The following is a 27,672-nucleotide window of genomic DNA, read 5'->3' on the forward strand; positions in this document are numbered from 1 at the left end:
AATTTCTGAGGTCTTGTTTGATTTCTTTCTTCAGAGACTTTATGTTCTTGTCATATAGGTCTTTCACTTGCTTGGCTAGAGTCACACCAAGGTATTATATATTATTTGTGACTATTGTGAAGAGTGCTCTGCTGATTTCATGTTGTAGGTGGAATATACTGGAACTACAATGAATCTTTTCTTACCTCAATTATGTGTAAATCAGGTTTATTCTTCTCAGTCACCAGAAAGATATTTTTAACTGATTGTTTCTATTGATGAACAATGGAGTTCACTGATACTCAAGCATCAATGCACACTATCCCACCATTTTTGTATTTGGACACAGTCTTTGATGAGCAATTATAGGGGAGAAAGAGTAACATTTACTGGTAGTGACTGTCATTACTGCTGAATGTTGTTTAAAGGAATGAACAAGAGACATTCATTAGTGGGATTTCAAAACTTTTCCTATGTCCTGAAAAAATTGTGTGAGTGTAATGAATAGCTATATATTCAATTTAAACCAATAGGGGAACTTTTTGAGAAAGCAGCATGTTTTTCTGCGTTTAAAATGTTTTGAATCTTATACAAATTGTTCCAATTACTCCAAATAATCATGATAAACTTTTAAAGTGTATACATTCTTGTTTAGCTTTCTATATCCTAAAATTAATTTTTACAGTTTCTGAACTCATGACAATTTTTAATCACCGAAAAATATAGTAAAGAAAGAAAAATCCTCAGGCTAACAAAGCAGTCTTGATATTTATCAACTTGCTTAAAAATAGCATAATAGCCCTAAACTTCCATTAAAAAACAACAAAATGTTAACTTTGTCCATTTACAGCCTGTGAAAAGTGCATTTGAGTGTTTAACAGGGTTTACCTCGGAGCCATTCATGCAACTAAAACAGAATTTCAGGTCTCACTGGAAATAGTGTTCAGATTGGCAACAGGATTTAGGGATCTTTCAAGTCAGGTCACTGTCTGCCAACACCTCACTCCCCCCCCCCCCCCCAAAAAAAAAAAAAAAAAAAACTTTGGGGGCGTGGAAAGAGAAGCAGTGTGTTCCCTGTGTTGTGGGCGGGAACTGGGAGGAGTTTGGCCAGTGCCCCGCCTGCCCATCCCTTTAGCTGTGACGCTTGACAAACAAGATTGGCAGTAAGATTCGAGTGCGCATGCGTGTTTTCTACGGCTTCCGGAAGACGCGTCTGCGCAGTTGAAACAGTTTTCGGGATTTTCGCTGATTTGTGAGGGAGCCTGGGGCTTTGGCGTTCTTGTGTGGTGGCGGTTGGTCGGGGCCCTGGATGATAGAATGAAGGGTTGTTTACAGCTACGTTTGTGTAGTTGTGGAGAACGTTTGCCGGCGGCGATAACCCGCTGTGTTCACCGTCGTTGGTGTTTTGGGGGAGGGGGACCTCAGAGGCTTCAGATACTTTCCCAGGTGAAGATCAGTGGTTTGGTAACCTGGGTCCCCACGCATTAAAGTAGCATTGTTAGTGGGTTGGGCCGACAAGTTTCAGGAAGAAAGCTTAAACCTGGCGCACAGTTTACAGAGATCCACCGGCTTTTGGCGCAGAATGCTAGGATTAAAGGCATGAACCACTTTGCCCTGCTACAGATCTTAAAACTAGATTTTAGAAGTAGATCATGTCCAGGATCCGTCTGCCACCATAGCTGGCTTATGGTACATTGATAAAAAACTTAAGCGAAAATGTTTCAGTTCGTTAGAAGTGTACTGTGGGTTTGTAATTGCGGTAAAGCTATAAAACCCTGTTCTAAACCTCTGCCCCAACACTGAAACTAAAGAAAGAAAAAAACACTTAAATTACGGACAAAACGTTGCTTTTTGTGTCCTCAGCAGCAAGTATCAGCTTGAATTTTCTGTTTCCATTGGTATTTTCCTTGGCAATCGTTATGAAGCGGAATTAATAAAGTCAAATGGGTACCAGAACTTCAGGCACTGAATAAATTACAGAAATTAGATTTCAGACCTCTACAACCAGGATGTGATTATAGTATGATGCATATCCAAGTAAGTTTGTTAACTCAAACGCATTTTTCCTCCTATGCACACATTTTATGTTTAGTTTCTTTGTGAAAGCTCTTAGGATAGTTTTATTTCCATTACAACTGAGACAGATATTTGAATATTATTCATGTTTTTTTCCAGATTTCCAGCTAATATTTATTGTTTTGTAATGCACAAAATGACTTTCTGAGGTACAAAGATGAATTGATCTAACCACCATATGCAAGGTGATCTTTAATTTTAATTAATAATAAACAGAGGAGAGGGGAGGGGAGGGGAGGGGAGGGGAGGAGAGAGAGGAATTGAGAAGTGGAGGAGTAGAGGCAGGCCATGAGCACAGGGAGGGGGTTGAGGGAGAGGGTGGAAGGGTAAGAGGATAAGAGAGAGCAAGAGGGGACAAGCAGTCCCTTTTATAGTGTCAGTGGAGAATACTTGGCTGTTGCCATGTAACTGAGGGGTGGGGTTTACAGAATCCCAACAGTTTTAGACTTCAAACACTAATTAAGAGTTAGAAGGCCTTGGAGAACAATAGAGGGGCAATGAATACAGCAAGCTAACTGTAATTTCTAGCCAGTCTGGGCAAGATGGGAGAAGATACACATTTAAGCCATGAGTTCAAGTCTGGATATGTGGGTGAGATCTTTGGTGTGAGTCCATCTTGATCTGCTCTGACTGTAGGCTTGGGCCTTGCTCCTGTGTCCCTTTCTAAGGAGGAGTAGGGATGTGGGTTTTGTTCTGTTGTTTCTGTTTTTTTCCAGCTACACTGGGTTTTCATCAAATTCAGGGCTTGTCTCACTTCTCCTCACATTGAGATACCTTTGTTCTGAATGAAAGGTAGAGGAGAAAGACCCTCACAGGGTTCCTGCCTTTGCTCCTGCTTTCCTCTTCTAATCTTAATGTTTTCAGGTCTGTGAAGAAGTATACATTACCAGCTCTTGGGTGCTCTGTGTTTATAAAGCCTGTTCTTGGCTCTAATCAACAAAACCTTCCTTAAAGTTTGTGTTAGTTGCATACACTTTTTGTAATAGATGACAAGACTCTTCTCTCACTGAAGAATCCCTTTCCTCAGCTGTTAGTTTATGTGGACCTTCTCTGGTGGATCAAAGGAAAAACTCTGTAGGCTTTCCAGCTGCTGGCTGTCTGATGTCTTAGATCATGTCCAGGATCCGTCTGCCACCATAGCTGGCTTATGGTGACTCTTTTAGAAATAAACTTGTCATATTTTCTATTTTATCAGTAAAGTTGAAGCCTTCTGTTGACTATTTTAAAGTTTAGAATGTAATATAGAAGAGTATTAATGTAGAATCTACTGTTAATCTGTTTTTTAATAAGTAAAACATATCCATATGGATGTTTACAAAGAGTCCATGGTTTGTGTGAGACAGAAAGTTTTAATATGAGAGCCAGAAGAAAAGTTGAAAGGTACTGTGATAAAACACTCTATTATGTCTGTGCTTTTGTCCAGGTAATTATTTTTTGAAGTTGACAGACTGGGGCAGAGACTAAATTGACTTGACCTCATTGTTCTAGTTTATGAGTTTTTCATCTCACACTTAGAATTTTTTCTTCTTTAAATTGTAATTGTTTTCTAAAAGCAATCTTGATTTTTATTTTGCTGAGAGATTATATTACAAGATGAAAAAGCTTGGGAAACTAATGGACTTTACTTTAGTGTCTTTAGTAAGGCTTAAATCATGTTATAAATCCTACATAATTTTATTCCTCAAATTTTTCTCAGGTGACTTAATCTTTATTAGAACATGGTATATTGAATTCCTAAAAATATGGACCAAGTGAAATTCAGATTAAGGTTTTCTAAAGGTTAATGAAGGGAATAGAATAGCCTTATAACCTGACACATTTCAGAGTATAGTGTGATAGACTAAGGAGTAGACAGGCAGTGCAAGTTTTTAAAGACAAATGAGCATGCCTGCTAAAGATGGCTGTAATCCTCAGCCATAGAAACTAGCAGCAAGTGTATCATCAGTACAGACTTGCACAGATAGAAGTTGTGTGTGTGTGTGTGTGTGTGTGTGTGTGTTCAATAGGCTTTATGTCAGGGTGATGGGTGAGGCTGTAGCAGAGACTTTTGGGACAGCTTTCTAAGCCACAGAGCACCATGGTGAGAAGTTAGCAAGAGCATTCATTTATTTTCTTTTGTGTTACAATAATGGGATCCTTTGTTGAGTACAGAAGCCATCTTGTAGCTTTGCATCTTCTTTCAGTGTGGACTGGAGTAGTTCTCTCTTGAGTGCAGAATGACTTTAGTTTAGAAACTGGAAGTAATCATGTTACAGAGATTGCTTGCATATGACCTTATCCCTAAAACCACTGACTTGCTCAACCTGCACTGCTCTTTGGAGTTGGGACAAGTGCCCAGGCAGGATTGTCTTGTGACAACTTGCTTAACTAGGCTATTGTCATCTTATTAGAGATGTCATCATTTTGGCCATATGGCAATTAATAAAATAATGCTAGGTCCCGCTATGTCCTTCTAGGATTTGGAAATAAACTTGGTATTCTTTAAGACCCATAACTATTTACTTTTTTTTTTCTCTTTCAACTTTATTTAAAAAAGAGAGACATGTACAGATTTTTAAAGGCATTTTGGCATAACACTATGAATGAAAACTTTCTTAAAAGATAAAACATTTCAAATGCTTTCAGTTGTATTCAAACTTTTGCATGAAAAGAAAAAAATATAATTTGTAAAGGTAGTCATGTTTACTCTTTTCCTTTCCATTTTAGGGAGAACACTTTGGAAGTAAAGCAGCTGTTTTGAAGATTAGACCTTAATAAGGTATGAAGTGTATGTGTGCTTCATTTCTGCTTAGTTTTTCACTTGTACTATGGAAATAGATAACTTCTTATATGTATATTTCACTTGGACTCACACAGATAAGTGGGATTTTAGTAGATACTACATTTGTTGTAGAGTACACAATGTTCATATAAGGAAAAGCTGCTTTTTCATCAGGTCTCCCTCAGCCTTCTCTTACTTAATAGGAGAGACACATTTTGAAAGGATCTCAAACGTGGCACAGGCTAATACCCAAAGGCCAAGTTCTTAACATAAAGATTTATTTGTACCAGAGGGACAAAAGGCAGGGTGTCGAGGACAAGGGATAAGAGAAAAGGTACAAGGGAGAAGGGAGGAAGGGAAATTTGCTCCAAGGGGCAAAGGGAATGCCTCTGGATAGGGAGGAGACAGATGTAGCCTCTGGAAAATGGCAATTTATAAAAGTAAAGGGGGACATTTTTCCTTAAGTTGAGCTCATTTGTTTTGATTGGACAGGTTAATTAGGGCAGCCAAAAATGGGGCTTTTGAGTGCTAGTCTCTAACAATTTGGTAGCTGGAACTCAGAAGAGAGCCTCAGGAGGAAGTGTCCAAGTATGGCAATGGACCTTGGTGGCCAGCTTCAGGAATATAATTTAACAGTTTAGCTAGGTCTGTGGGAGAGACGAGGAAAGGCAAAATCATTTGCTAACCTTTTTGCCATGTCTGAACTTGTTTTTCCCATGCTCTGTCATGCTAGAGCCCCTTTCCTCTCACATCTAGGCTGTCAGAGTAGCTAGCTCACCATGGTTTTGGTTTGTACCTTAATTAACATGACTTAATCATCTTAGTAACTTTGTCAAAAGTTTGCCTTCATTATATAACTTTCTACATGTTGGGAGAATCGTCTATTATTGCTTAAATAATCCTGTCAAACAAGGAAAGAGTCCCTTGGGCATTTAGATGCTACTAGTCCATTTCATTTAAAGCTTGTAATTGCTGTGGCTGGTCTGGAGCAGTGAGTGGGAATCAGAGCATGAGTCATAGCTATTGTAACCAGCAGTGGAACTGACAATTTTATTATACTAGGGAGGCAGTGGTGAACCAGACTTAATGATTGCTTCTAGAAGTTTACACCATAAAGGAGAGAAGAAATGAAATAAATAAGTACAAATAATAATGTAAGATACAAATATAGTCTTGTGAAAAATCAAATTAAGATTATGGACCATCAAGACATAGGCAAAATGAATTTTATGAGGGGATCTATTGTATGTGTAGTATCCATCAAGGAAGACTGATTGATAGAAAATTGAAACATGTCTCTGTTTGTTTTGGGATTTCCAGTAGTTAGATAGGTAAGTGACTATTAAATAGATTAAAGTTCAGGCAGGTTGAGAAAGCAAGCAAACAGGAAGTACAGTTGTGGACTTCAACTGTTTGTTCTCAGAGAGATCCTTTAATGAAGAAATCAAAAAGCACAAATGAGTATGGTATAGCTTAGGACAAATATCCTGGTATTTCTGGATATCCAGGTCTATTTTAAATTGAATTTTATTAGGTAGGCAAACCTTGCCTATGAGGAAATGATCAAGTCATCATGAGAACTTTTACAAAGGAAACACAAACTTGTAATTTATATCTAATCCACAAAAGATATTATGAAGGTAATTTTTCAAATTATAGGCTCCCAAGGATAATGAATGTCCTCATAGTCCACAGACTAATTTATTTTTCTTTGATTTTTAGAAGACCACATGTTAGACAGGGGGATGTAATTCAGACTGCCTACTGTAACTGAGATGTAACTGAAAGTCTACATCACCAGCAGACACACTCCAGGTCAGAGGGGTGGGGGTGAGATGCCCCTTTGTGTGAGAAAATGTTAACCGTAGAGAATAGGACCATTCTGGATGTGGTCAACAGCCCCAGTGCACAGAAGACCTTTGCGTGGTACATGTTAAAAGCAGAAAGGGACTGAAGCCCAGGAATTTATATATATCTTAAGAATTTGATACTAATATTAGTTGAATAAAGTCAATAATATAATTGAACAGACAAAAGCCTGAGTGTTTTAAGTTCATAAGAGGTAAAGAATTAAAATATGACAGAAAATTAAAGGACGATGACTTTATTACAGTAAAATCAAGGGTGGAAAGTAATTCTGTTTCTCTTGTTGTAAAACTGTTGAGTTCTTATGTAGATCAATACTTAGCCTGTTGTGCTGGGTACTGACATGTATTAGAGGTTTTGCAGTACTAATTGAGTATACTATCTCTACTCTAGATGAGGTTTTATTTATTTATTTTACTACTGTGATGTCATCTGCTGCCTTGTTCTGTGGATTCACTAAGTACCTTAGTTACATAAAGGGCAGCAATGATTCTGGAAGCCGCACTAAATACATAGTCCAAGCAGCACTGTGACGACACTCAATCCTGGATGGGGCATTACACCGTAGCAGCTTGACTCTGTAGGTGATGGAGACTCTTTGAGAAGGCTGTAGTTTGAATCATGTAGTCAGTATTAAATAAGTGTAGGTAGTCCAGGCTCTAACTTTTAGACATGTAAACTATTATTAAAAATGAATATGCAACTCCTATGATGTTGAATGTTAAACATACTTCTGATTGGTGAAGAATAATTTTCCCACGTGGGGCACCGTTGAAGTGTCTGGATTTGTAGTCTGGTCAGAAGCCAGCAGAAGTGGTAAGCATTGTGTAGTTTCGATGGCATTTAAAGATTTTAAACTAACTTGATGTAATTGTGTGCCTTTATTATCTTGTCATGTTTTGGTTTTAATGAGGCAGTGCAGTAAGATAGCATACTGTTTCTATAAGTCTGCGTGAAATGCTCACACTAACTGGGTTATTTCAGTTGCGTGTGGAATTGGAAACATTCTCAATGAATTGAATTTGTCGAAATAAACCAACAGTCAACAGATTAGCAGCAAATAAAAGTGCTAACAGTATACACGAGCTGTAAAAATGACACAGTAGAAGCAGGTGTACATTTTGAGGCTTGAATACCCTTTTCCCACTAAAGAATCATTTACTACCTCATTAAAATGTCTATAGCAAACAAAACAAACAACTAGGAAAAAAAATCATCTAAGGGGCAGATAACACAAAGTTCCTAGGTGCTTGGTTGTGATGTTGGGTTGTTAGTCTCTCCCTCTGTGCTGTGAGTCTGGTCTTATTTAGTGAAGTTACTATTAGGGGATAAATGGAGATTTCTGGGTTTGGCCCATCTTTTCTTTAAGTAGGTTAGGGACCCTCAAATAAAACCCTCTGTATCTGCTGTTCCCTAAATGCTCTCTGTTTGATGTCCAAAGAATATTTTAGAACAGTAGAATATATAAAACAGTTGAATGCTTTAAATTAAACAAAGAAACCAAAAGAAAAAAGAAAAAAGCAACAACCTGATTTCTGCTTTTAGAAGGCCTCAGTGTATAAATGAGAGAGTCTTTCAAACCTGCAGTCATGATCTGTTATGCAAAGAAATGCATTGTGGGTGATGTGGGCACCGAGTGAACCTTGTTGAGTGTGCTTAACAAACTCAGCTGCCAAACATTCATGCAACTGCCATCCTATCTGAAGTATCCTTTCATCATATTTATTAATGAGGCTTATAAGTACGTAGGTAGACAAACAGACCTCATGTTACTGCTTGGAGTTATTTCTTCTTCTAGGCACTTTGATATGAACTCAAGTTCATTTTAAATAATGAATTGGCCCTTTTAGGGAAAATGGATTTTTTCTTATCATTCTTTGTGAATTCATTTTCTTCTTCCTTTTTACTGTTTTCCCTGTTAAACCTGTGAACTGCCTCTTAGTCAAGGCTTTGTTAAGACTTAGTTGAACCTCCAGATCAACTTAATGGTTTTGGTAACACCAAAGGCCTTCTGTGGCCTGCAGTGGTCTTTTTTTTTTTTTTTTTTTTTTTTTTTTGTATTAAAACATAATGAATTAGATTGAAGATGATCAGATTTATAGATGAAATGATTGGTACTTGGGGAAAGTCTGGGCTATTTGATCTTTTGAAATTATGTGTATGCCTGTGTTTGAGTTGGGGTGGGGGCCTATGCAGCTCAGTGTGTGTAGGCGCCTGTGGAAGTAGGAGTGTAAAGTTGTCAGAGCCATCAGAGGGAATTCAAATATTGGTAAGTGTATAGTTCACTATAATCCATGCATACAAATAAACCTTTTCTGTTTTGTTTTCAGGGTTTGAATAATTCTGTAAAAGGATTTTCCACAGAATAATGTCTTTGGTAAGGCAATATTTAATTTCCTTTAGGATATATGAACCCATGCACTTAACCATTTCTGTCATAACTTGATCTACTTTATAGTTTTATTTCAAATTAGCCTACTTTTTATTTGAATTTTTCTGTAGTGACAATAAAACAGAAAAGTGATATATTCATTTTTTATAAGATGATGTATTATATATATATATATATTTACCTAATATTTGCTGTTTTGTTATCTTCATTATCTGTAATATCTCTTTATAAGTTATACAAACATAAGAAAATGGAAGAAAAAATTGCAATTTTTATTAGTTTAAACCACAGGCAAATTAATGTCTTCTGTTTTTTATCAGCTTGTATTACAGCTGGTTTTTATGCACTGAGTTGTCATTTAACAGAGTCTATCCATAAAACCGTTTACACCTGTGCTACTTTCTTTTAGAACCAAATTTTGTGTTTTATAAAAGTTTGGTGTCTAATGCAGTACTCACAGCTTAGTGACCCTTTGTCACTAAGAAAGCTGTGTGTCAATGAAGTTGATATAATAGTGCCCACATTCATTACTCATTTATTTGTATTTCTTTGTATGTGTGTATGCCTGCTTCAGTTTATTTGTACCACATTTGTGCAGGTGCCCACAGAGGGCAGAAGGCATTGAATCTCCTGGACCTGGAGTTATAGATGTTTTGTGAGCCACTCAGTATGGTGGCTAGAAACCAAGCTTTGGTCCTCTGCAAGTAGGAGGTCGTTAACCACTGTGGGTAGATGGGAAGTACATGTGGATGCCAACAGCTAATGGTCAGGCGTCTTCCTGTTTCTCTCTCAGTGATGTATTCTGAGGCATGCTGTCTCATCACTCAGAGCTCGCTAACTCTAGTTCAGCTAGTCAGCTAGCTCCCAGGGCCATCCGTCTCTGTTTCCAGAGCATTCTAAGTGCAGGGCTGCGGCAAACCCATCTGGCACTGACCCGGGTATTCTATCCTCACAGATTTATGGCCAGTGCTTCACCTGCTGACCATCTCCCCAGCCCTGCAAGATGGATTTTTACACTTTAGGCATAGATTGTCTTGCTTTTTGTCCATTGCTGCAAGTTATATTTCACTGGATATATTGTTTTTCACTGATAGGGTTTTTGTTTGTTTTTGAGGTTTGGTTATGGTCGTTGTATTGTTAAATTAGTTCTGGGTATTAAACCCAGGCTCTTGAGATGCCAGTCAACAGTGTCCCTGGAATTTCGTCCTCTTCAGTCCCTATTCCTTGCATACATAAGTCTTCACAATATAACAAGGTTTGTCTTAAGCCTTCATGACATAGTACAAGCCTTTCATGTCTTTGCAAAGTATAGATAGTGGATGCACATACTGAGTGGATTTTGAAGATTATCTCTATTTTATTGTCATACTTCATAATAAAATGCCTGTAGCTTTCTTGTGGATATGTGGTAGTATATCTAAAAGTGATCTCCTAGACCTCAGTGATCTAATGCTGCAGAGGCTGGTCATGTGTGACAATTATTAAAAACAAAAAACAAAAAACCCTTTGCTTAACTGTGCTGGCATGCACTGTGGTCCTAGCAAGCCTGTATTCAAGAGAATGGGGCAATAGAATCACATGCTGGGTCTCTCAAGGAGACTGCCTCAAACCAGAAAACAAATCTTGTTTTGCAGCTACACTGGTCATATTTAAGTTCTGTATTTGCCATTCTGTTTGTAAGGTTCTACTGGACAGGAATATTCTGGTTCTTTTACTACTGATCATAAAGCAATAAAATGCCTGGGTAAGCACTGTCACAGAAGGGATATGAGGTCATTTCATCAGCCTAGGACACAGTAGGGTGCTATGAAAAGTGTATGCCTTTTGTTACAGATACTAGACACAGCTTTCTGCATCACCTCAGCAGACTGCTTGCAGATCCCTGATGTAAAATTATGTCCATTGCTTTTAAGTGCTGTTTGATTTGTGACTTTTGTTTTGGTTCCATGTTGCTTCCTACCAGTTATAGACATTTGCTTATCATCCCCCTTACCTAACCCTGCTAATTCTTCCCTAAGAATGCTTGTCTCTTAAATTCAAAATGGTTTCAGTGCCTCCCACCCTCTGTACTACGCTTAGGGACATCATATTGTACTGTCATCAAGGAAAACAAATTGACTACTTGATTACTTGGAATTACTGAGTGAATTTATATATAATATTTACAGATAATTTTTATTGAGGAGTACATTAACCTAACTTTTAGGAGAATTGAATATATATATATACTGGGTCCATTTTCAGAGCTTAGGCCCAGATCTTCCTGTTTCTTTTGCTAAGCTCCATCAGAATTGATGGGCTACAGGTCCTTGAGAGCACAGGGCTGTGGTGGCACCTCTGGGCTTCCAGAGATGTTCTCACACTTCCTCATCTCCGCCAGGAAGATTCTCGTAGAGCTGTGAGGTAGACGACACACATACTGGAAAGAATTTCCCTTCAGTTCTGCTTCAGCTTGTATGCCAGCTTCTGAATTGTAATGGATTTTTTCATACTTTCTTGTTAAAGACATATAATTAGTATTTAAGCTGTTATAGGCTGATGCATTGATTTCAGTAGATGAACAGAATTGTTTCAAGAAAACTAGTCGCTGGGAATAGTGTAATTGTCTGAAACTGTACATTTTTCTCTACTGTCACTACCCCTTTCCCTATAACATTATTTTCTTCAGGATATTAAAGTGACCTAGTACATGTTTGGTAATATATAATAACAACATATGTTATTATATATTGAATAATGTAAAGTGCCTGCTAAATTAGCTATTCTTTTTTTCTTTAGGTCCCAGTTGTAGCACATTATACATACACACCCCTAAATCTACTTAAGGAAGGCACCGTTGTCAATGTCTGTGGTGTGGTGAAGTTCTTTAAGCCTCCATTTGCAAGCAAAGGAACAGGCAAGTATTGAATTGGAGGGTGTTTTATAGATAAGAGCTCCACTGCTGGACTCAGGACCACAACTTTAGTGATTCAGAACAGTTTCAACCCTAATTTTCAGATGCCAAGCAATACCAATGTGTGTTCTTTGGTCATTTTAATTTATGAAATGAATGTAGTTGTTAGATTTCTGAGTTTTGTGCAATACAGTACAAATATAATTTTTGGGAAGGTGTTAAGTGGCATGAAAATGTAAGGAAGTATAGTTAGTGTATGAAAGTAAATGTGTTATCAGATACCGACCGTTCCAGTACTATAGCGGTTGGACATCAGTCACTCTCTAGTCTGGCTGAAAAATGAAAAACAGAAAGAACAAAAATAACCCAGATAACTCTAGCATGCATTATGGATACACTCTGTAGACTGTCTTAAATGGTGAGGGGTGCTGGGAGAGGATCTTTTTATGTGATGAAATACTTCACCTGCTGATCATCTCCTCAGCCTCTACATCATTTCCTCCATCAGAGAGACTGTCAGCTGGGTGGAGAAATAAACTCTTTCTTCTCCAAGTTGCTTTTATCACAGCAATGGACCCCCAACTAAAACATTCCCTACCTGGATTTCTTTAATTTTCCAGTGTTCGTCAGTAGGAGGACTATGTTCCAGTGCATTTTTTTCTTTGATAAGTATGTTTTAAATGTCAATATCTTTTTATTTTTCCTTCAAACTTCAGAATCTGTACAGCATTACAAAGTATTGAACAAAAATAAAAAATGAGAATCAGTGGTTTTGAATATCTGACTGTATTGGTACTATTCCACCACAGATGAGCCTATTGATTCTTTTCTGATTCATTACAAAACTACTGGAATGTCTCTTGCTAATTTTCTGTTTTAGCAAATGAATTTTGGCCCTGGCCATCTTGTCAGATGACTGGTTTATGTTGACCCTCACTTTCTCCTCTCATTGTATTAATATTCTGAATGCAGTTTCCTTTCTAGGCTTCACCTGTAAATTCTGAAGCCCAGATACGGGGCAAGGGTGCTGAGAGGTGTCTTAACCCAGCCTTTGCTCCCTGCTCAGGCCCATTGTTCCTGCATTTGATTGGCAGGGGCCAGCTGACAGGCTGATCTTAGGAATGACAGCCTGGGGTGTCAGTAAGATCTTTTTTTACTATGGAAACTATTATTTCTTTAGAACTTAATTGCGTTGTTTTCCTTATTGACTTTTATGCATTAATTTATTTTGGGGAGTATTTGATGAAGATGGATTTGTTTCTACCTTCTTGACTTTAAAGTTACTAAAAAGTTATTACTTCTTCAGAAAATCAGTATAGAATATTTATATTTATTTCCTTTTATATCTTAAGATTGACTTTTGCAGTTTGTTCGTTGTATCTTTTATTGAAAGAAAATGATGGTGAAGAGTAATGTTCTTTTGGCATTCTTAAGTCAGCATATTTTCACTTTATAAGCACTCTGAATTACCTTAATTTGTATTAAATATTTTTTGTTTCCAGATTATTGTTCTGTTGTAACAATTGTGGACCAGACAAACGCGAAGCTAACATGCATACTCTTTAGTAGGAACTATGAAGCCCTTCCCGTCATTCATAAAGTTGGAGACATTGTTTGCTTCCATGGGCTGAAGGTGTGCTTTTTACTTTCTGTAGTCGACATGTACTGGAGAAGAAGTCTGCTAGTAGTAATTATGTGCCTTGTTAGAGACATCACACGTTCCCAGAGACAAATGTAAATAAGCCATCAGTTATTTTAATGAATCACACATCGCACTGTGATGGGGACCAGTTCCAGCTTGTCCTCTCACTTCCAAATATAATTCATTTTATTAAGTTTCCATGTAGAATTTGTCAAAGATGAAAGCATAGATCCTTGTCTCTTCTTGTTTTAATTTTATCTAAGTTTGGGTCTTACTGTTGCTCTGGCTGACCTCAGACCCCTGGAATGTGAGCTGTGTAGTCCTGATAAACTGAGGAGAGGAAGATTAAAATTCAGTTCAGCTACAAGAACATGACTGCAGGACAAGGCACTGAAGCACTGAAGAGAAAGGCTATAAGACACGCCAGAAGTCATTTTTTTTCTTTTTGCCTGTGGGTACTTAAAAAGCTGTGGTATACAGGCCGGGCAAGATCACTCAGGGATTGTAAAACCAGGGAACTGGAGAGACGCAGGAATAGGGGTGCTGCAGGCCAGTTTCGTGAGGCTTAAATAGGTTTATACCTCGTGGACAATTAGTATTTTTTTCTTATTTTGTGACAAATTATTATCAGATGCAACTTATAAAAAGAAAAATTCAGTCTCATGGTAGAGATTGGTGACATTGTTCCTCATGTGGCTGTCAGAGCAGGGAGCAGAGAAAAGAAGACTAAAACGAGGTTGGTGGGTACCTAGTTCCACAGCAGCCACAAGCATAAGTACCACAGTAGTGTGTGGCAGGCCTTTTACACAAACAGTAACCAGGGCCTCGTGTGATTCAGGAGGACAACAGCAAGCCTTGCCTTGTCTCACAGAGGCCTTTCGTCCTGTAGCCAGGCTTGTCCCGCACATCTTTCAAATCCTATAGGTTCCACAAAGGAGGCTGTTTGTGGGGTGAGTCCCACTGGAAAGAAAGGGCTTTGTGAAATCCTTGAGTGTCCTACAGGTTCACCATATGAAGGCGTAACTTAAGTTTAAGTTTTGGTTCATTCTACAAGCTCAGCTAGAGACTTGCCAACATTAACAAAGCTGCCTATCGTGGGGAGGTAACATAATTCAGAGCTGTGAGACTCTACACTGACTAATCAAAAAGAAAAAAAATACTAAGCGTGAATAGAAGAGCTTAGAATAGAGTTTTTAAAAGCAAGTGACTTTGCAAAGACATTTCATAGGGTCCCAGATATGAGTCTATTAAATAATTTTCCAGTAGATATTGTAATTTTTTCTAGAAGATTAAGCAAAATACTTTTAGCAAATTAAAAAAAACAGTTAAATAAATAAAAAGAAACTTATAGGAAAAGAAGTATCTGTAATAAAAACAAGTAGAAATTAAATATGTAACAGGAACAGCAAATGAAAAGTATACTGGAATGGTTAATAAGGATTAGAAATTGAAGGTAGATCCAAAGACATTACCCTGCATGAAGAACAAATACTAGATAAAAATAAATAGACTGCAGTGGACTTTTGGAACAATATCTAGTAATGTAACCTGTAATTTTATATACCCAAAGAAAAGAGGTGAATTGGATACACAGGTGAGAGAGTGCATGTGCGTGCGCGCGCGCGCGCACACACACACACACACACACACACACACACATACCCACACACCCACACATACCCTCTCCCCATGGCACACATGCATCCACATGCATATATATATATCCAGTCTTGAAAAGTATAAGCATTGGGGAACCATACTCCATATGAAAAACAGTAGCAATTATTTTTGATAATTAATTTACCTGCATTTTTGTCTTAATAAAATATTCTTCAGTAAAGTGGAGGCCTTTCAACTAGGAAGTGGTTTAGGGTTGACAAACTATTTGGGAGTGAATAAATAAGGGTTTTTTATATTCTAGCAATTTCACTAAGACAAATTACTATTTTTATCATGAATAATCATGTAAGATGATAGGGGTTAAAAGCTGTTGTGAACTAGAGGGTGCAGAGGATGGGATTGGAAAGCAGGAAGTTTCTGGTAAAAGAAATACAGCTCTTCGGTGCAGACTGAGACAGAAGGAGCCGTGCTTACCCAAGGAAGTAAATGAAATGTTAAGAATTCCAAAGGAAGACAGAACAAAGGGACGATAGGAAGCAGTTGTTGACAATTGGAGTCAAGAACTTTAGGGAAATTGCTCAGTGCATGTATACTAATTACCAAAAAGCATAAAATAAAAATCAGGAACTATGTTCTGCCTACAAGAGTACTTTGAATATGAAGAGAAATTAGAACTAAAACGATACGAAATATATTATCAAGCAACAAGAAAATGAAATAATGATATCCTGTTATCAGACATGAAGACCAGAGATTTCTGAAGAGAACGGGAGAATTTTACTTGAACAAGAAAGAACTAGTTCATGAAAAATACTAACACCACATATTTGATAGTTGCACATTAATAAATGCAGCAGAAGCTGTTGATGAGGTCCAGCATGCTCAGTCATAAGAACGCGTTAGCTTCTGCTGCATGTGTGGGTTCTGGATTTCACTGTCATACCTCAGTTAAAATCATACTTTAATAAATTAAACACGTAAGTGTAAGAATGAAAGTTTGGTAGAAGCAGGGTAACTATTACCTCCTGTTTAAAAGTAAATCTTAGTGTTTTAGATTTGCATCCTTGTGTACCCTGCGACAGGATCAGTTGGTTGTGTTGTTTCATGAGTTAATTCCATGAGGAATAATAAAGATCCCTCTGCTTCTCACACTAAAATAAAAGCTTCAACATCTGAAGTTTTTGGTTTCTGAGTTTTGTATCAGCTGGTTTTTTTTTTTTTTTGTACTTTTTCTTACGTTCTTAGATCCAGTCATATAAAAATGAGCTTCAGGGAATCAGCAGATTTGGTTTTACATCTTTGACATTTGATGGTGCCTTGGGGGCTTCTGTCAAGCTGAGTACTTTAAGCAAGAACTATAACTTCACTGCTCAGGACTACAGTATGGTCGAAGCCTTGCGGACTTGGTCAACCACACACTTTTCAGTGTCTTCCAGATTACTGCAGCTTTCTGATGCTCAACCCATGCAGTATTATGACCTGACCTGTCAGCTCCTGGGCAAAGCAGAAGTGGATGGAGTGTCATTTCTCCTAAAGGTACATTTTGAATACTTGAAACTATACCTTAGTGCCACCTATCTACCAATAAGGAGCCTGCGACACTCCGATAGAATATTTCTAGATTATTTTATACAGAGGTAAAATTCTTCAGACTGGTTTTTAGACAACCCTATTCATGCAGCTCTACTATGATTTTTTGTCTTTTTCTCCAGAGAAAATGGTATTGTCAGATGTGTATTTTACAAACTTTGTGACATGCTGAATTTCTTACTTAATAATAAAATCCACATAATTCTCTTCAGTGAAAGTCAGTGTGTTTCTGCTGCTTTATGAAAGTCAGCTCTGCTGCCACCCATCCACCTGCAGGGTCTATTGTCACGGAGAGGCGTGAGACACTGAGTATTTCTTGTCACTTTTATTTTTAAATCAGCTAGAAGTCAGTAACATAATTCTCCATGAGTGACCGACAGAAATTAGTTAATTAATCATATTTCGGTGTTGCTGTACCGTAGAGAATGTTAAAGCAGCGCCACACTGACCGGTGCTTAGTTCTGTGCCATCTGTAATCATCAAACAAACAATGCAGCATCATTTTGCTTAGACAAGACTCATGACTTACTGGTACCACTTACTGCTGGCACATTTTAAAGGAACACTGAAAAACAGAAATCACTGGATAAAATACCTGGAAATCATTATGTAGACTAGGCTGGCTTCAAATTTACCAAAATCTGCCATTATCTTTCTTCCCGGTGCTAGGTATTAAGGTGTGTGCGAATACTCCTGGCCTCAGACATGATTTGTTAATTAAATACTACAAACACAGGAATGCAGACATTATTCTTTCTAAATTATACTTGGTTAGTATGCAGAAAAATGTTTCCTTTTTTCAGTCGTAGTGCAGTACTAACTTTGCCCCCGCCTTTAGTTGTGATCTATCCATTTCTCTCAGCAGCCTTGTGCTCTAGTACCACTTCTGTTTAAAGACACTGCTCATAAGCACATGCAGGGTGTATCTGGTGTAAACTAGATCACGATCCTGAGGGAAGTCAGGGCACATACTGAAGTGGGACCGTGAGTCTTGCCATTCCACACTGAGTTACCTCTACATTTTAAATGGAGGATTCATGCACAACTAAGGAAATAGAGCAGAAAACATGGAGGCTGCTATTACCTGTTTGTTGGCTTAAACACTGGCTTATGCTCAGCCAGCTCCTTTACTTGTTCAGGATTCCCTGCTAAACATAATGTTGCCCACCATGGACCTGCCCTTGTTTTGTTCATCAGCAGTCAAAACCCTGCTATAGGTAGTGTAGTACTCCCCACAGATAGGAACATAGTGCTGTCTGCTCTTTGTAGATCACACTGAGGCTTTCTTTCCATGACTCTGGGCTGTGTCAAGTTGACAGTTAAAGTTAATCAGAAGAAAATGTTTTAATAATGGTTTAAAAATTACTGTTTTAAGAACACATATGTACATTGGAATGGCTACGTGTGTGCAGGTACCTGGAGAAACCAGAAGAGCGCCTAACCCCTATTGTGGAGTTACAAGACTTATTAGATGCTTAGCATGTGATAGAAACCAAACTTAACGGCTTCTGCAAGAGAAGCACTGTCCACTACTGAGTCACCTCTCCAGCCTTCAGTCATGTTTAAATATAACATCCCTGCACTCTTTGTCTGTTAGTTTACTCAGTGTAGGCATTGAATACACGCTTTTTCATTTTAACCTGTTCAGACAGGTTCTGTTTTCTTATTATTCAGTTTGAAACAGATGCAGTCTCATGGCTCTAATGTTTTTACTTGGCTTCATATCTTTGTTTTTGGTAGTGACCAGAAGTCATACATATGTGAAGTTGAGGTTGTTTGTGTGGTAGAAGGACATGAGCACAGAATAGAAAACCTGTCAGTCTAGTCCAGGTTAATGTTTTACTTGGTATCATACAGTGTTTGGTTTTGTTTATCTCCACCTCTTGCTACATTTTTTACATAAGCTACAGTTTATATTTAGTTATTTCAGTCACAGGATGGTGGACTTCAAGGTTTAAAGTATTAAAGAAACCAGTGTACAGCTGTTCATCTTTAAATTTGACTGTTTTTGCCTAAAGATTTTTAAGCTTTCTTTACCACTCCATGGCAGGTATGGGACGGCACTAAGACGAAGATTCCCTCTTGGAGAGTCTGCATACAAGACGATGCTTTTGAAGGTGACATAAGTCACATTCTGCGGCTACAGAATCTAGTGATAGACATCGTCGTTTATGATAATCATGTCCAAATGGCAAAGTCCCTAAAGGTGATGTTTATTAGAAAGATGCATGCTGTTTTCTTTCTGTCCTTTTAGTTGTAAGTTTTGTTCTTATAATTATGTTTGTTCATATATTATTTAGGATCTAGTAGTCAACTTCAAATTTATTTGATTTCAGCTTTTAACTTACGTGTGTCAGTTTAAGCTCTGAACCTATCTCACTCATGCGTATGTTTTTCTCACTATAATATTTATTTGAGAATATGATTATTTTATGTTATTGACCTTTGTCTTTTACCCCTCTAAATCCTCTCATGTGTTCCTGTGCCTCTTGCTCTCTTTTAGATTCTTGTCCTCTTTTTCTTTGTAGTTGTTGGTGGTAGTGATGGTGGTAGTTGTGGTCGTGTGTGTGTGTGTGTGTGTGTGTGTGTGTGTATTTAATTCATATATATATATGTATGTATGTATGTATGTATGTATGTATACCTGTTTGTTCAATCCCTTTAGTGTTACTGGTATGTATGTCTTCAGGGATGACCATTTGGTATTGGATAACTAACTTGAGTTCCCGTCCCTGGATATATGTCTCCCAGTGTCAGCACTAATTATTTGTGTATAGTTCTTTGTCTAGAGTTGAAATATTGTGAGCTTTCTCCCTTCCATGTTAGCATGTCTATTAGTGTCATCCTTATTCCGGTCATGTTGAAGCAGCCTTGATGTTGAGACTTTATGGGTTTAGTTACTCTTACATTTCTAGAATACACATGTTTACCATAAACGTCCTGCTCTTCTGGTTTAATATATAGTAATAAAGTCATTCTTATAAAAATGAAACCATTTATATCCGAAGTGCTCCTTGATGCCTGTCTTCATGTAGTGTTGTATCTAGAACTCATTGCTATTATCAGCCATTAAACACAAGTATACAGATGATCTCTGTGTACCCAGGGAAAAATACAAGTATAGGAAAAAGCACACCAACTGTCAGTGTATTTCAAAATGTTTATTGCCTGTCATATGAACTGATCTCTGAACATTAGTGTAGGATTTGTGTTGTAGATGAATTCATCAGGACTAGACTCTACCATTCTCCATCTTGTTTGTTTGCGATTTTTTTCTATAATGTTTTTTGTCCACTTTAAAGAAGTTTCCTCAGTGAGTGGTAAGAACTATACTTGCCTATGGGTGTAAGGACAAATATTTAAAGTAGAGTTGGGGATTATGCTGGTTTATTTAAGGAGCAGTTGTAGTTTGCCTTCCAAGATTTTGCTAGCTCTGGGTATTTGGCTGGGTTTTGGATTCTCTCTTGTTAAGCTGGCATTAAGTCCAATGAGAGAGGTCAAGCATGCTACTGCTGGACCAGGGCTATTATGCCAAGCTGGCCATTGTAAGACTGTTGGTTGCTTCTCTTGTTTGGAAGCCCCCATAGTTCCTTCTGGTGCTGTGAAATCATGGATTCAGGGAGGGAGCCTTCAGGTCAGTTTCAGCTCATGTTCTCTTTGAAATTCTTTTCAAATTAAGCTGTTCTCCTAATATTTTTTTCAGATATGTAGATACAAAATTGCATTTTAAACTTTTGCTAATATGCTAAAATCATACTTTTTAAATACACTGTTATCCTGATGCAGCTCTTACAACAGTGTAAAACATACATGGTTTTTATTACCTTTTGGCCTTTGGTGGATCTATAACTAGTTTGTCTACAGGAGAAAATAAAAACATTGTATTGTTTTGGTAGAAATACTCTTATTGTTAACAATTATATGTTGGCTAGACATTTTTAAGAGATTAACATATACTTTTGTGTCTGTTGTCATTTCTCTGCTTGTAGAAACTTGCCTTACTGACAAGACTAAGTAACATCTTTTTTCAATAATAGAGCATCAGGCAAATTTTATAACATCCAAGGTTTGACAGAACGCAGTATCGCCTTCAGAGGGCATTTCTGACCTTAGCAGCTTGTCCCCTTTACTCTGATTTGTTCGGAAAGGTCAGTTTTCTGTGGCTGGTACATGTTGTTAGTGGTGTCGTGAGGTGAAGGATAATAAACACCCACGCATTCACCATTTACTTCCTCCTGAGGAGTCCCCACAGTTATTTCTGACTCCTCTATGATAAAACTGTGTGTGTGACTTCTGGTGTCCCCACTCACTCAGCCTCTTGCTCTTCTGATGATCTTGGCCTTTCTTTCTTACAGATTTTTTTAGAGAAGCTTTTCAAAAGTCATGAAAAACATTGATGATTCTGGCTATAATTACGTTTAATTTAAAACATAATGTAAAAATTACGTTTTTGATAGCTAAGCCTTTGCTTAGTGTTGTAATTTTTTTCCTTTCTGAGATTCTGGCTTCTTTCTGGTCCCTCCAAGGTAACAATGTCTGCTGTACTGATAAAAAAAAATACATAGTACAAACTCTTGCAAAAATTCAAAGTTTTATTTACTATTCTAATATCCCACACTGAATCCCTTTTAGGAGATATTTTTATTTTCCATTTTGTTATTTATTTATTTTTGTCCAAACCTCTATGTATGTTGCTGCAGCCATAGTATAAGAATCTGCAAAGCAAGTTGGAGGAGAGTAGACGGGGCACATCCTCCTGTGTTCTTGGTCTCAGAGAACGCAAAGCGCCTGGCAAGACAGACCCTTGGAAATGAAGCAATGGTTTTGGGAAGTGGATCTTTCTCCCTGATTTCTTCTTGACTCATCTTCCAGTGCAGATTAAGCATGGTAGTTCAAAGTGGAAGAGCTGAGTTGGTTTGCAAGTCTTTTCTTCTTCACCCCACGCTTCTCCCATCATTTGATGCCCTTTTTCTGCTATCTTATGACACCACAATGATGCATAATTTGTAGGGAAAAAAAAAGAAGAAAAGTGGGTTTGCAGTTGGGGATGCTACTTTTATTCGAAAGAAAGTATCCTTGTTGCTTTTTGCTCATAAGTATATATACAAATTTGTGACGTTCACATTGTGTGGCATGTGACATCTAATGTCCTTGTTTTATTATAGTTTGTTAAAATAGGGTTGCCCGGGCTGGGTTTGAACTCATTGACACCGTCATCCCCATAGTAGAGGCTTGTATCCTAGCACTGGCTCCAAAGGTCAGCAGCTTTTAGTAGCCTACTGTATTTTTCCATTTCAACTCTTCATTGAAAAGCTTAAGTTCTCTGGTTAAAATTGTACTTCACAAATTTGGCAAAATGGATGAGACTGACTATAAGAATATTAGTTCAAAATTCTGGTTCAATCCTCAGTTTGAATTCATAGAATAAATACATTTCACAAGATTAGGATTAAAAGTACAGGTGCTTTATTCAAAACTTTTCTGTGCATAGAATTTATAGGATGGGGAAAGCAAATGGAAACACCTACCTATAATCCCAGCAGGCAGAGGCTATAGCATGGGAATTAACTTGTGGAATAAAAAAATGTCATTCTGATGTAGTTACATGATTAAATTTTTCTAGTGTCTCATAGTGAGAGAATTTTATTTAATCTTTCTAAGCTCCCCCCCCCCCCCGGAAATTGGTATCAAATTGAAATTTCTTTAAGCCTCAGATTTCTTCAATATATTTTATTGATGGGCTTCTGGAATTGGGCCTGGTTGTTTTTCCTAATGAGCACCTTGTGTAATGGGCACGTGTGTACACGCATGCTACCGCACACGTGATCTTATACCGAAGCCATGTGACTGTTGCCAGGGCACAGTGTTGGCCTGGTGCCACTCTCCTCTTGTCATTGGACAGTGTCCTTCATTGCTGTAGAGGTTACTGCCCCCTGTTGGTTATAAAACTTACAAGGATCAGAAGTTGCTTTTATTAGGTCTCTTTTCTGAAATCATTTTGAAAATAACCTTTCAGATTAAAAGCTTCCTTAGAATCTACAGCCTCCATACCAAACTTCAGCCAGTTAATTCAGAGTCCAAGACTTCCTGTGTAAGACTCGAGTTTCATCTTCATGGAGGAACCAGCTATGGTCGTGGGATTAGGGTCTTACCAGAAAGTAACTATGAAGTGGATCAGCTGAAAAAGTGAGTATTTTAAATGTGATAGTCATTAGGTTAATTGACGAGGTAGCACACTTGCTGGATAAGTGTGGTGCATTTGGCTTTTCTCTGTGTTTCCTCTTTGCCTTGCTGAGAATCTGACTGGGACTCTCGTACCAGCTAGGAAGACTGGACCATGCTCCTGATCTATCTATCTCGTACCAGCTAGGAAGACTGGACCATGATCTCCTGATCTATCTATCTCGTACCAGCTAGGCAGACAAGACCACACGGACATATCTCCCTAGCCCTGTCTCCATGCTCTTTTTCTGTCCTTCACTTTCTCCCTTCCTCCTTCTCCCCCCTTCTGTCTTTTTCTTTCTTTCTGTTTAATATGTAAGCCAAAGGGAAAGTGAGATTTAGTAGAACTGCATTTTAACATAAGATTTCCTAGTTACTTCTTTTTTCCCCCGTGGTGTTCTTTTATCATTTGCTACACTGAGTAGAACAGTGGCACCAGGTTTCAGCCAGTCTATAAAACGTAGTTGAGTGCATATCAGAGTTGAAGAACTTACTTAATCTTACTATGAAAAATAATGAACTTCTAAAGTGACTCTGATGAAATGCATCACAAAGTATGGTAGTATGTCACAGTTTTTACCCTTTTAAGGAATATGTCTTGTTTTTGGAAAGTAGCTTTAGAAATACTGTTGGATTTCAGTCTCTTCCCTGTATGTTTCTAATGGGTACCATGTACAGAGAGAGACACACCTTGTGGATTCTAGAGGATATTTTTAAAAATTTAAAAATTTAAAAAATTTTCTCATGTATCTTAAAAGAGAAAACTAAAATAAAATCACTGTCATATGAGACTCAAGTTATATCAAATGCTTTTAACATTAAGTTTCCATTTTACCAGCTCAATATAGTTGGAGCTCAAAATGCACCAGTTTTTAATTCACTTTTACAGTCTTGTATTTAATTAAAATGTTATACAGTACATTTTGATGTTATCCTTTACTCCCAGAACCCTCTTCCCTCCTTAGCACCCAACCTCATGTTCTTTCTCTTAAAAATAATAAATAAATAGTAAAAGACACAAAACAGGAAAAGAAATCAAAACAAATATATAAAAAAAGGAAAATCAATGATACAGAAAATAGCAAAACAAAGAGAACCAAAATAAATAAATGAAAATAAGTAAATGGAGTTCCTTTTGCATGGACCAGCTACTCCTGGTCCACAGAGTGTGGTTGACATACCCAGTGACACTCTGTTGTAGAAAACTGGTTTTCCTTCCTCAGCAGGTACCAATGGTAAATAGCTTCTTGGTTCCATCTGAGACGTTCTATTTTCCCTTCTCAGTGCTGGGATTTTGTCTAGTTTGAACATGTGCAGGTCTTATATGTGCTGTCATACATAGTCTGCACCTTCCTTAGAGTCACTGACTACCTCCGGCTCTTACAGTCTTCCTGCTTCCTCTCCTGCATGTAATCTGAAGGCTTGACAGGAGTAGTTTGGTTTAGGCCTGACTGCTCCAAAGTTTGATAGTTAAATCTCTTCACCTTTTCAAGTTGTGGTCCTTTTATGAATCACCATCTATTGCAAGAAGAAGGTTCCCTGATGGGCTTGTGTGATGCTCTGCTCAGTGGGTTTATACATATGTCTTTAGACGTCACTTTACTGCTGTTTCTTTAACAGAATCATCATAGTTTTTCCCACAGGACTCATGACCTACTTTGGTTCTTACCTACTTTAGCAGTGTCATGGATGGGTGATAGCCCATCCAACTCATAGAATGGACATTAAATTCATTCTTTTAAAAGTAGATAGTTATCCTTATAACATTTGTGCCAAAAATGTACCAATTTATTGCTGGCAGGTGCCTGTTATATGTTGTCTTACCCCATATTGAGTTGTTCAGTTTCAGTGAGTTTGTAAATATTCTGTTGTATCTGTATTGTGAAGAATGAAGTATTGAAGTCACCCATTATTAGTCTGTGAAGGTCAACATGTTATTTTGGCTCTAGTAGTATTTATTTTATGAAATTGAGTGCCCTTATGCTTGGTGCATAAATGTTCTGAACTGCAGTGTCCTCTTGAATTTTTTCCTGAGTATGAAAGAGTCTTCCGTTCTCCTCTGCTTACTTTTACTTTGAAGTATATATTATCACATACTAAAATATCTATATTTGATTACTCTTGGTTTCTTTAGCTTGGAATACCTTTCCCATTCTTTTGTCTGAAATTATAATCTACCCTTGATATTAGGTAGGGTAGATTTTTTTTCTTGGATACAGAAAAAGGATGGATCCTGTTTTCAAATCTAATTGGTTAGTCTGTATCATTTTATTGAGGAAAATTATTATGGAGTTGTTAATAAGCAGTATTTGTTAATTCTTGCTGCTTTGTTGTGGCAGTCACCCTTGGTTTAGATTAATTTATGAAATTATTTATTTTTGGGTCCTATATTTAGCCTACTCTTCTGACTAAAATTTTTATTCTAATCCTCCCATAGAAGTGGCTTAGAACACAGAAATTGCTGAATTTTTCTACTGTGAAATGTTTTTCTTTCTCCATCTATGGTGAGTGATCGTCTCACTGGGTACAGTAGCTTGTGCTAATAACCATGATCCTTCAGTCTAGGTCTCTCTGTCTTTTAGAATTTCTATTGAAAAGTCTGTTGTTGTTCTAGTAGATCTGCCTTTATGTGATTCTTGATCTGTGATCTTTTTCCTTTCTAGCCTTTAATACCCTCCTTGCTCTGTCATTTAGAATTTTGATTATTGTGTATAATGGGGAGTTTCTTTTCAAGTCCTGTCTGTGTGTTCTGTATGCTTCTTGTATGTTCATAGCCATCTCTTACTTTAAATTGGAAAATTTTGATAATCTTTTGTTAAAAAAATTGTGTCTCATTTATATATTCCTATAATCCATGGATTTGATCTTCTTGTAGTGTTCCGGTTTGGTGGATGTTTTGTGCCTGGATTTTTTTTTTTTTTCTGACTGATTTACCAGCTTTTTAAAAAAACTGAATTTCTTTCTCTTTTATGTTTCTTTGTCTTGTATTCAGTTGTTGAGGCTTATCTGAAAGATTTTTGTTCCACTTCCTTAGCTTTTTTTTTTCCCTGTCTAGTTTTGTTTCAGTTAGGGTTTTCTTTAGAGATCACCTCTGTTAAATTCTCCTTTCATGTCTTAGATTTTTATCATTATTTCAACTGTGTTTTCACATTTTACTTTAAACCATTTATTTATATCATCTTAGTGGTTGTTGAATGTACTCATGATTGTTATTTTAAAGTCCTTGTTTTATGCTTTGACTGAATTGCTTTTCTCAGAGCAGTAGGCTTGCTGCCTTCTGGAGGAGGTGTATTGTATTCCTTGTTCATGTTTTGTGATTTTGCACTGTGACCTAGGCATTTGGAGTAATGTTTGAGGTGTTTCTTGGTATAGATATCTGGTCTTATCTTTGTTATATAGGTGTTCTGTTCTTTGGTCTCTTTTGCCCAATCTATGTCTCCCAAGTGTGTGGCAGCCATGATGACCTGAATTCCAGTTAAATGTTATTATAGCTTTGGCATCTCTTATAGACATAATTATTTTGCTGGTTGGCAGTGAGTCACAGAGGAATAGGGATGGCCTAGAAAGAAAGGCTAGAAGGGGTGATATTGAAGAATTACTGGGACCCTGGGTCTGCACTAAGACCCTAAATCTCAAGGGGATTTGAACTGAGAGGAAGGATGCCTCTAGTGGGCAGGCTGCATTAAGACTAAAGGTAAATATAGTGAAAGCAAAATGGAGGACAAGAAGGTAACTCTTGGTCCCTTACTTGGTTCTCAACCTAGTGTGGCAGTTGGGTTCGTGATAACAAAGGGTTCTTCAGGTCAGTGGGTTCATAAAGAAATGAAGATAAACGCTCTAGCAGGGGAACCTAAAAAGGGTTACCAGATAGAACTGTGGTGGGGGTTGGCGGGTTGTGCCCACACTAAAAGGCTGTGTCTCTAGGAGATGGGCTAACTTTTACAATCTTGAGGGACAGTGTTCTGGATGCAAATGTTAGTATCACATTCCCAGGGTCTTTGTTTGATTGTCTTTAAAGTATTTCTGAACTCTGTTATATTTTAGGGAATTAGAGTTCTCAGATAATCTAGTAAAAGTTACAGACCACTGACTGGATTCTAACAAATTTTATAATTTCATAAACTGTCTTTAGGGGGGTCAGCTGAACTACTCTATTGACATTATTATGCAATTTGACTTTATATCTTTCCATTTTAGAACTTTAGAATCTGTAGATTTGGAAGCTGTTCAGCCCTCAGATGATACCTATCAATCATACAGTGTGGAAAACTGTTTAACATCTTCAAGTAAGAACAATTTACAACATTGACATTTTACTTCCTCATAATTTCATAAGTACAATTTGAATGCTTTTTTTCTGTATGTTTCTTTTTTTAACTTCATATGTGTGCATATAGGTTGTGCATGTATATTTGCATTAAAGTAACACTGTAAGCATTGGTCTTGCCCTATCCAAAACTAAGAGTGCTTGACTTTTAAATATATAGAGTCATATTTTCAAATTCGAGTGACAACAATTACTTGGTTTATCAAGTTTGTGTAGTGTTTCATAATTATTGAAAATGAATTTTTGGATGTTTGAATTTTCTAGGCAACTACATTGCTTATCAGTTTTTAAAACAACAGAATTT

General features: G+C 37.4%; 1 protein-coding gene across 3 annotated transcripts in view; it reads left to right on the forward strand.

Annotated features, from left to right (window-relative positions):
- Positions 1–1,187: 1,187 nt before the first annotated feature.
- The window catches only part of LOC308421006 (protection of telomeres protein 1-like), a 53,363-nt gene continuing 26,878 nt past the window's right edge, over positions 1,188–27,672 (forward strand). For 2 of the 3 annotated variants that reach the window (XM_080917294.1, XM_080917296.1), the window contains exons 1-11: positions 1,188–1,231; positions 1,846–2,016; positions 2,155–2,240; positions 4,762–4,813; positions 9,013–9,059; positions 11,853–11,970; positions 13,470–13,600; positions 16,475–16,765; positions 18,870–19,025; positions 22,836–23,005; positions 27,239–27,327. In XM_080917294.1, coding sequence (XP_080773420.1) covers positions 9,051–9,059; positions 11,853–11,970; positions 13,470–13,600; positions 16,475–16,765; positions 18,870–19,025; positions 22,836–23,005; positions 27,239–27,327 — 964 coding nt within the window. In that variant the 5' untranslated portion in view covers positions 1,188–1,231; positions 1,846–2,016; positions 2,155–2,240; positions 4,762–4,813; positions 9,013–9,050. Of the gene's footprint in view, positions 1,232–1,842; positions 2,017–2,154; positions 2,241–4,761; positions 4,814–9,012; positions 9,060–11,852; positions 11,971–13,469; positions 13,601–16,474; positions 16,766–18,869; positions 19,026–22,835; positions 23,006–27,238; positions 27,328–27,672 lie in introns of all 3 variants that reach the window. The other variant, XM_080917295.1, reaches the window with a different exon arrangement.

Source organism: Micromys minutus, assembly GCF_963924665.1.
Source record: "Micromys minutus genome assembly, chromosome: 5".
Taxonomy (NCBI): domain Eukaryota; kingdom Metazoa; phylum Chordata; class Mammalia; order Rodentia; family Muridae; genus Micromys; species Micromys minutus.